Genomic DNA, 9,319 nt, shown 5'->3' with positions numbered 1-9,319 from the left:
TGGGGCGGGGTTGGGGTTGGGGGGGGGGGGGAGCAGGGTCTAGGCGGTGCGGGATGGAGCGGGGATGGGCGGGGCGGGGCGGGGGCGGGGGCGGGGGCGGGGGCTGGGGCTGGGGCTGGGTGGGGCGGGGGTGGGGCGGGGTGGGGTGGGGTGGGGTGGGGCGGGGGCTGGGGCGAGGGCGGGGCGGGGTTGGGGCTGGGGCTGGGCGGGGTTGGGTGGGCTGGGCTGCTGCCGTGCCTAAAACACTCCGGCATGCGACCGCGCAGCACGCGAGCTACCGTAGTTGCAGCATCGGCACCAGGTTTTTCAAGGCCGCATGAGCACGGGCACCTTATAGCATCTCCGGTCCGAAAGCCTCGCGAACTGTGTATTGCTCAAGCGCTCAACCGCTATCGACCGGTCTGTCTGAATGTCTAATTGAATGCACTCGCAGTGGTCCTGTCTTGCGAGACGCTCCGGTAATGTTGTGGTTCCTCCACGCCGCTAACGCCTTGCGCCGCGCCCGCTAAATCAACACAGGGGCCAGCAGCGGCGCGGCAGTTCGGGGCCGCGGGGCAAGGGCAAGGGCAAGGGCAGGCGGCGGCGGCGGCTGGGGCGGCGGCGGCGGCGGTAGCGGATGGTGACGGTGAGATCGGTGTGGTTTGTTGCGGACGTGCTGCATGGGCACTGCATCGAGGGGGGGGGTCCTAATGCTGCATTGGGGAGAGGGAGAGGTGGCTTTGGTTGGGGATGCTCGCTCGGGGCAGGAAGGGAAAGAACCGCCGTGCAATCTAAATGCTTTGGGGGTTGGCAGCAGCCAACTGCTGCCGCTGCCGCCCTACTTTGCTGCTACTACTGCTTGTACCGAGCATGCATCTTTGAACCTCTGGCTTTTTGCATCTGGTATCGGGTTCAGATGATCGTCGACACTCCTAAAGTTCAATGGTCACTTTTGGACCTCGGACCACGGGTTCTATACACTGCTGCTGACGCGCCCTCCCCTGTGTCCCCTTTTCGTCCACCCCAACCATGGGCACAACCCCCCCCCCCCCCTCCCGCTCCGCAGGCAACGGCCGGCACCACCATGCGGACTAGCATCCCCACCTGATCACCTGCACACCCGCATCACCGGCACACCCTGCACATCCGCATCACCGGCATCACCGGCACCTGCACCCCAAGACCAAGGGAGGGGAGTGCGGGACGGGGAGCTGAGCGGTCTCTCGCGCAGCAGGCGTGTCCGGTGTGTGCTTGTGCCGCAGCCGCAGTGGCTGCTGCTGCAGGGGCAGGGGCACCGGCTGCGGTTTCGTAATGGAGTCCATCCAGCAGAGTGTGGGATGACACGTGTCAGGACAAGACAAGTGGTAGCAAGGGCTGCGGCTAGGCGGCAGGAGAGGCAGCGGGTAGGTGTCAGGATCGGAGTCGAGGAGCTCGGATGCGCCGGGTTGGTGCTTGCGGTTGGCACGGCAGGACACGGCATGACGTTGTAGGCGTCGTGGCGTTGGAGGCGTTGAGGCAGGAGGGCGTGGGCGCATGGTCGCACAATGCCGGGATGGGCGCGAGTGGTGCGGCGGCCACCGGCCCAGACCAGACCAGACCCGGACCAGACCCGGACCGGACCCGGACCAGACATGGGATGACCCGTGGGGATGACGCGTGCAAGGCGTGACGACTATGACCAAAACTATGTGACCAAGTGGAGGCCTAGCAGTCGGTGCGGTGAGCAGGAGCAGCTAGCTCGTGGGCTATATGTAGCAGCAGGGTAGTGTGCAATGGGACAGGGTTTAGGCAGGTTGGCGAGGTCCCGTAGGGTGCAGCTGACGCCCATACCCCAAGCAGCAGGGTAGTGGAGTCCGGAGTGAAGTGCTAGGGCGACGTGTGGCGTGGCAGGGCAGTGGAACCTTTTGACGCACGCCGTGTTGCCTGTGGCGGCATGCGTGTGTGCTCCCGGGGCTGGCTTGGAAAGGTGGATGCGTCAGCGGCCGACGCTAGTGAGGTTTGGGTCCCGCCCGTTCCTGCATTTTGCCGTTGGAGCCCCCATGGTGGTGGCGGCGGTTTTAGCATGCCGCGTGACCTGTGGCGGCATGCGTGTGTTTCGCAAAGGATGTGAGGGTTTCCATCCTCGCTCGGTGGGCATGCGGGCTGCATGAGCAGGCGCCCATTGCTTGTGGCAAACGCTGAATTCAGAATCTGCTTTCAGAGTTTCACCAAGATAGTAACTGCGAAGTTATGGATGCGACATTACAAGAAGGGACAGTCCGCCCCAGTCCGCCAGCAAGGGTGCCCAGCGCCCAGCACCAAGTTATGGACCGTCAAAGTTCAGGGTTCACGGGGAATGTGGGTGGGACATCCGGGGGTTAACATTGAACCAATCCCATAAGGAAACAGTCGCGCGGCAAGGAGAACTGCAGCTGCATAAGCGAGTCGTGGGACATCCGGGGGACGAAGCCCCCTGCCCGGTTCAGCTCGGGCTCGCTGGTAAATATAATAAGCGTCCCCATCAAATGCGCCCCATCCTGTCCGCGGAGCAGCATCGGATCTGCCGTAACGGCGGCGGCAGCGGCCCAGGGCCTGCTAGGTGATTACGGCAGTGTGCGGCATGCATGGTGTGTGGCTCAGTGGCTGTAGTGCGTGGCAGCGGCACAGGTTCCAAATCCTGATGGCGGCGGCGTGGGTCTGCAGGGTCCCTACCTGTGGCAGGTGGCTGATGTGTGCGTGGGCCCGGAAACAAGGCACGTGTACGCGGCAGCATGAGAAATTGAGAAGCAGTGTGGCTGTTCATCTCTGCCTTGGTTTGCCTGCTGCGTGAGTGACGACAACGCTTGGCTGGCTGTGCCCGCTTGAACAGCTAGCCCCTGGCACTGTCCGGTACGGTAGGTACGGTATGTCTGGGACTGCGGCTAGGCTACAGCTAGAAGCAGTCAACAAGCAAGGACGCCCAAGCTTGTAAAGTTCTTCCAGGTAGTGCTGTGGTCAACAGGTCAAGTGCTCCAGTTATCTTTAGCTAACAACAAATCCCTGCATCCTACCATAGTACCAGTATTAACGCCGCATGCAACATCAGGACATATGCGCATACGGTACCGCTCAGAGCACCCTTTGAGTCCCAACATTGTCGTGTGTACACACTCCCATGCATACTGTATGTATGCTCTGTGCCTCCCCTCAGACCTTAAAACCTCAGACCTCAAAACCTCATCAAACCTCAGACACCACCATATATAGCTCAGCCATAACCAGCTCGCTATGCCGCCCGCACCCACTGCCGCTCAATCCACTGCACCTGGTGCGGCAGCAGCAGCTGCTCCAGCGAGGGCGGCCCCCCGCCACCCCCAGCGCCCCCGGCCGCCACCTCGTCAGCCATCGCCCGCACTGCCCCCATCACCGCGGACCACACGCGCCCAACAACGACCGATGCATCATGCGCCACGTCAGCGGCAGGTGTCGCACCTGGCGACCCATCAGCAGCCCGCAGCGTGGCAGTGTGCAGCTCGACCCACAGCCGAAGCCTGTGGAACGTGCCGGGGTACACCTCCGAACATGCAACCGCAAACGGCGGCAGCCACGCGTAATAAGGTGGGGGTGTCACCAGCAACCCGCACGCAAGTAGCCACCTCAGTGTGGCAATGTTGCCGGACTGGAAAGCACACCGCGCCAAGTCGTCGATGTTGGGGGCCTGCATTTGTGAGGTTGGGGTTGGGGTGCGGGTTTCAGGTGTTCAGGCATGCATGCCAAATGGCTGGTCGGACATAGAGGTTGTACGGTGTAACTGTGACTTTGATTTACCAAACAGGATGCCACCGTCAAACCCTCCCATTCACCTGTGCAGTGCCGGCGCCGTGCTCTGCCTCGTGTTGCGCCTCCTCCCACGCCCACTCCAGCGCCTCCTCGCTGCCGCCCGCCACCACCGCGCCCAGGTCCACCGCCGCGCCGCGCTTCTCCCGCAGCGCGCGCAACAGCTGCAGCCCGCCCCCCTGGTGTGCGACCGCAGAGAATGCAGCCGACCATGCCCGCTGCTCCTGCTCCACACTGCTGCCTCCACTGTCTCCAGGGCTTTCGACAGCGGCTGCTGCCTCCACGAGCCACAGCAGGGGGCCATCCGGCCAGTGGTACTGGGTCGCAGCCTTCACATGCTCTGCCATAAACACGGCCCCACGCTCACGCAGGAAGCTCAGTAACTCAACGTCGCTGGCCACATGTTGTTTGACCCACAGCTGTGATGATGAATAACACATGATGAAGTGCTCTCCGGGCACACCGGCCTCATCCCACAGCCACGCCAGGGCGTCGGTGTGCCCGCCACAGGCCGCCGCCTCCACCGCGCCGTCATCCAGGGCCAGCCCCGCGGCATGCAGGCGCCGCAGCCGTGCCAGGAAGTCGGGCTGCTCCGCCGCTTCTTCCCAGATACGCCACAGATGGTGGCAGTTATCGCCGCGCAGCACCTGCCTCGTCACCGCCGGGCCCCAGCAGTCGCGCAGCAAGAAGTCCACCTTCTGGGGCCAGCAGGGCGTGGGGCTGCTGATGGCGGCTGTCAACAGTCTTGCCATGAGCTCGTCGCGGCCTTCATCATCGCCCTCAAACTCGCGCAATGCCGAGCCAGCACCAGCGCCAGCGCCAGCGCCAGCGCCAGCGCCAGCACCAGCACCAGCACCAGCGCCAGCGCCAGCGCCACCCGCCCCCAGCAGCATGCCCCGCCAGCGCCAGAGCCGGTCGTAGTGCCGCTGCAGCACCGCCGCCGGGCAGCCCTTGGCGATGTCGACCAGTAGCTCCCACCGCGGCTGCCGCTGCCCCTTGTCCTCACCGCCGCCGCCCTCAACCGCGGCCTCCTCTTCGGCCGCCTTGTACTCTGGCACCACTGCCAGCAGATGCTCCAGCACCTCCACCTGCCCCGCCCGCGCCGCTGCCAACGCATTCCACGTGCGGCTTATGGGTTCGGCGTGCGCCTGCTGCAGCCAGTCCAGGACCGCTCTGTGCCCCCCACAACTGGCGGCTTTGGATGCGCTGTAGAGACTTAAAGGCCTCATCTTGGCGCCCCCTGCCTCCAGCAGCAGCCGAAGCACGGGCAGGTGGCCGCCCTCCGCCGCGGCTGCGGCGCAGTCTGCGCTGATAGAGCAGCCCTCGCCGTGCAGCAGCCGCTCGCAGATCGCCAGGTTGCCGGCTGCAGCCGCCGCCGTCAGCACCTCCGGCTCCAGGGCGCAGCCGCAGTGCGCCAGGGCCGCGTCCAGGCTGGGCACGTGGCCAGAGGACGCGGCCAGGCACAGCAGCCGCTCGCGCTGGTGAAGGCTGAGACAGCGCCAGGGCTCGGGGCGGCCCCAGTGCGCCACGAAGGCGTGCCCTGGCCAGGGTTCAACCGCACGGTGGGGGGCGGGGTCGACTCGGCTTTTGCGCTTGTGTCCAAGTGTCACAGTCTGATACTCGCGCAGTGCTTCTGCGGTCTGGCTGTTGACGAACTTGAGCGATGCGGCAGAGTCGTTTGGGTGCAGTTTACTGGCGATTTTGCGGACCAGCTCCGGTGCAAGGCTTTCCCAGCTAGAAGGAACTTCGTCTTGGATGCTCATTGTTGACTGTTCTAGGAAATTGATGTGGACATGTATTTGGAGGTTGTCAACCAAAACAAGTTCAAAGCTAACCTATGTTCACATAAAAATTTCGTGCAACAACAGCTACAAACGCCACGGCTGCCGGGGCACATGGCAAGATCGCACACGGCCGACGGCCCACGCTCTGTCCTGGCGGCCGTCCCCTCATCCACATCATCGCTACGGTACGCTATCTCTGCCCCCTTGCGTCAATCCGCCAATCAGTTTTCCTCCCATGCTAACATATGGTGGAACTTAACCTCATGTCGCAGTTACATGGCGGGCATCCGTGTTGCCGATGTTCCGCCTTGTAGCGCCTAACTGCCGATCTGGACATCCCCACACCCCTGTTGCTAAGGGCAGCACAGCCTGCAATGTGTCGATACTTACTGCCACCTGCATTAACTTTCCATGTCTCATTCCAGAGCGCTTACGTGCAGTGCGCCACTGCCTTGCTCGATCTGCTTCCCCTTGCAGTTCTGCCACCGCCCAAGCCGTGTCTCCTCGCCGCCACCAACTACGGTAACTGCCACTGCCGCTAGCTCCACCGCTGCTTACTGCTGCTCCCGGAGTCCCGGAGACCGGAGTGTACGCAAACTGGCAGCCATGCCGCGCACATGTATTCCTATCTAGATTGAAGCAGAGTGTAACAGCGCTGAAGACCCGGCCCAGGAAACCCATATGCAATGCCGCACACGTCCATGGGCGACCACCGATCCTGTTGGGGGCTAGCGGGGCGTGCGCTTAAGCGTCCCTTCTTTGTAATATCGCAACCTTAAGCGTGCGATTGCGCTCGTGCATATGGTACTCGGGACTGTGTGCCAGAAGAGATGGGGTTTTGAACTTTGAAGGCCCATAACTTTGCACCAAACATGGAACCTTTTCCACACGCAGTTACCCTCCCCTGCCTCAATCGACCATGACCTTGGTGTCAAGCTTTTCCCCACAAAGTCCCCACGCTTCTGTCTGTCTGTGCCGCTGTCGCAATCCTGCGCGATCGGCCTCCATCCCACACCTATATACACCATCGCGCTTGTGCTCAGTACCCACGTGTCCAAACATCAACGTACCGTAATCTCGACGCCTCACCCCTCGCGGACTTGATGAAAGTATGCACAAGGCAACCAGCCGGCACAGCACTAGGACACGTCCGCACACGCCCCCAGCGACACGAGACGATTTTAAGGCAGCCCCGTTACTTCCCAAAGTTCAGCTGTTGGCTAGTCGCACAATCAGTCCAACGCTAAAATGTTGGGGGGTACGGCGTTTAGCTCTTGCCACACACACTCCGCACGCGCTGCGTCAACCCCGTTGCCCCGCTCGCGCCCTGAGTTCCCAGCATTCCCACCATACACATGTCCAAGCACCGCGCCCCACGCTCACACACAAAACACGACGTGCTTGAAAAACGCAACACGCACAGGCGAACATGACGTTGTAGAGTCGAGGCCACGCCTACCTTCCCACACCCGCTCCCAAATTTGAATTCCCACCATCCCGCTCAGATCTCATCGGCGCCCAGGCCGCCGGCGCCCTCCTCATTGTCCGACGCAAACTCGTCAATCACAGGGTAATCCCCCACCTTGACTTTGTCGGGACGTACAAAGCCGCCGTACCCGGGCTCCGCCTCGAAGTACTTCTTTCCCTTGTGGCTGCCGTCGTTCTTGCCCAGCGGCTCGTCGTACGCCACGCCCACCCAAAACCCTAGCGGCAGCCCCTCCACCCGCCCCACGAACTTGACCTCCCCCCGCCGGTCCCCCGGGTCCACGGAGCAGCGGCTGCCGGGCTTGATGGCGGCCGCCAGGTCTGACATGTGGTCGGGGTCGTCGATCTGCGATTACAAACAGTTTCATTGTGTTTGGTAAGTACTCTGTTTGGTGCGGTTGTGGTGAAAATTACTGGAAATTTTATGTCGTTGATCGGTTGGGTTTTGCGCTCTCAAGGATGCGACTGCGTGTGAGGCGTATTGGCGGGAATGCATTCCGAGCACACGGCTGTTCCCCGGCGGCGGGGCGCCGGTGTGCCGCTCTGTCCGGACCCTCTACACTAGGATCCGCACATTCCGCAGCCTCCCCTGTGTAGGTACGCCCCGAGCCTGTGCTTCATGCCCGCTGTGCTCCCCGTGCCGCGTCCCGCCACCCCCGGCCGTGCTGGGTCCTGATTCACCCGGGCCTGGATGACCTACCCCCGTAGTTTGGGCTGGACACCCCCTGCCCGCAACCTCATCCTGTTCGCCTGCCCTGTCCTGTCTTGTCCTGTCCTGTCCCGCGCGCGGCTCCGCCCTGCCGCCCGCCAACTCCCCCCCCCCCACACACACATGGTGATGTACCACAGCTCGCATATGCGGCTGCAGTTTCTCCTTGCAGCGCGACTGTTTCCTTACGGGATTGGTTCAACGTAACCCCCCCCCCCCCACACACACACTTGCAACCCACAGCACGACCCGACTGTGCATACCCCCCTCCTCCACCCACCCCCTCCCAGCCTCCCCCTCCCAGCCTCCCCCTCCCAGCCTCCCCCTCCCAGCCTTCCCCTCCGCCAGGCCACCTCCTTCCCCCCTCCCCCTCACCTTGACGGGCGGCACCCACTCCTCGCCGCGCCGCTTGGCCATCTCCTTCTCCAGGCACCACTGCGGGTCCTTGGCGAGCTGCTCGTTCTGTGGGTTGGGCGGATGGCGGATTGCGATTTGCTCAAACCCTCCCCAGCTTCCATTTGCGATAGATCTTCTCACGCCCTGCTGTCGTATGCCTCGTCACTGATCCCCCACAAACCCAAAAACCACACCTTCTATCCCCCCTCCCCCCCTCGCTCCTTTGCATCGGAGCAGGTATCTACACCTCCCAAACACACATACACACACAGCTTCCCCTCCCCTCACCTTCCACTTGCGGTACGTCTTCTCCCGCTTGTCGTATGCGTCGTCGCTGATCTTGTACTTCTCCACCAGACTCGTGTCCTCCAGCCAGCCGCCCGCGGAGGCGGAGGTGGGGTCTGGACGAGCGAACGACACAAGGGCCAGGGGGGGAGGGGGGGCGGTGCCGCTCATGGTCAATCAAAGTGGAGCGGTAGCCAGGCACAGTGGTGCAGGCGGCGAATGGGAGGCAGGACTAGGTAGGCGAGGTCGTGGTGAATGGTGATGGGCGGGCCATAGGGGTTTCGCACGCGGTAGACCCACAGCCAGTGACACGCGGGCATCAGCCTATGGGGGGTTGCCGCCACATGCACGGATGGATGCCCCGCCCTGAGGCCCGGGAAAGCGCCCTGACATGGACACACGCCAACACCGCCCCCCACTCCCCCATACTACCGCTTGCATCTGTCGCCTCTGCCCGTGCTCCGCTAAATTGGCTTGGTTTGGTTTAGTTTGGGCTCGTGCATACAAAACCCACCGCCCCCCACCTACCCAACCACCTCACTCACTAACCGCCGCACGGTCCCACCGCCCTCACCAGACTTACCGCCCCACCCACCCACGTTCCCCCCTCCCCACGCCACGTCCCCCCCCCGACCCAACAAAACACACACGCCACGTTCCACCCTGCCCGCGCCGCGTTCCTCCCCCCCGCCAGCCTCACCCGTGTCGGTCACGTGCAGCGTGCAGCCGTCACGTGGCGAGTAGAAGCCCAGCTTGCGCCCGTCCTCCCACATGTTGGCCATCAGCGCCCCGCCCTCGTCCAGCAGGCTCAGCAGCATGGCGCCGGGGTTGGTGCCGCAGTGGAAGGACAGCTTCACTTTGACGCTCTCGATGGTGGACTGCGGGC

At 63.2% G+C, this 9,319-nt stretch overlaps 3 protein-coding genes across 4 annotated transcripts in view; 1 reads left to right on the top strand and 2 right to left on the bottom strand.

The window, feature by feature from the left end:
- The window catches only part of CHLRE_15g636400v5 (uncharacterized protein), a 7,616-nt gene extending 5,395 nt beyond the window's left edge, over nt 1–2,221 (top strand). For both annotated transcript variants that reach the window (XM_043070539.1, XM_043070538.1), the window contains 2 exons: nt 520–625; nt 1,046–2,221. In XM_043070539.1, coding sequence (XP_042916402.1) covers nt 520–625; nt 1,046–1,074 — 135 coding nt within the window. In that variant the 3' untranslated portion in view covers nt 1,075–2,221. The remainder of the gene's footprint in view (nt 1–519; nt 626–1,045) is intronic.
- A 632-nt stretch (nt 2,222–2,853) lies between these two features.
- On the bottom strand, nt 2,854–5,565 carry CHLRE_15g636350v5 (uncharacterized protein). The gene is made up of 3 exons (XM_043070537.1): nt 5,399–5,565; nt 3,801–5,314; nt 2,854–3,655 (listed from the first exon to the last, which is right to left on the bottom strand). The coding sequence occupies exons 1-3, from the start codon at nt 5,535–5,537 to the stop codon at nt 3,224–3,226; spliced, it is 2,085 nt and encodes a 694-aa protein (XP_042916401.1). The 5' UTR covers nt 5,538–5,565; the 3' UTR covers nt 2,854–3,223.
- A 48-nt stretch (nt 5,566–5,613) lies between these two features.
- Nucleotides 5,614–9,319, bottom strand: part of CHLRE_15g636300v5 (uncharacterized protein) — a 4,722-nt gene continuing 1,016 nt past the window's right edge. The window contains exons 2-5 of the mRNA XM_043070536.1: nt 9,134–9,311; nt 8,437–8,549; nt 8,128–8,214; nt 5,614–7,389 (exon numbers count right to left, since the gene is read on the bottom strand). Of these exons, the coding sequence (XP_042916400.1) occupies nt 7,060–7,389; nt 8,128–8,214; nt 8,437–8,549; nt 9,134–9,311 (708 nt within the window). The 3' untranslated portion in view covers nt 5,614–7,059. The remainder of the gene's footprint in view (nt 7,390–8,127; nt 8,215–8,436; nt 8,550–9,133; nt 9,312–9,319) is intronic.

Source organism: Chlamydomonas reinhardtii, chromosome 15 (genome assembly GCF_000002595.2).
Source record: "Chlamydomonas reinhardtii strain CC-503 cw92 mt+ chromosome 15, whole genome shotgun sequence".
NCBI lineage: Eukaryota > Viridiplantae > Chlorophyta > Chlorophyceae > Chlamydomonadales > Chlamydomonadaceae > Chlamydomonas > Chlamydomonas reinhardtii.
Note: the sequence above shows the minus strand (reverse complement) of the source record. Positions and strands in the feature narration are given on the sequence as shown.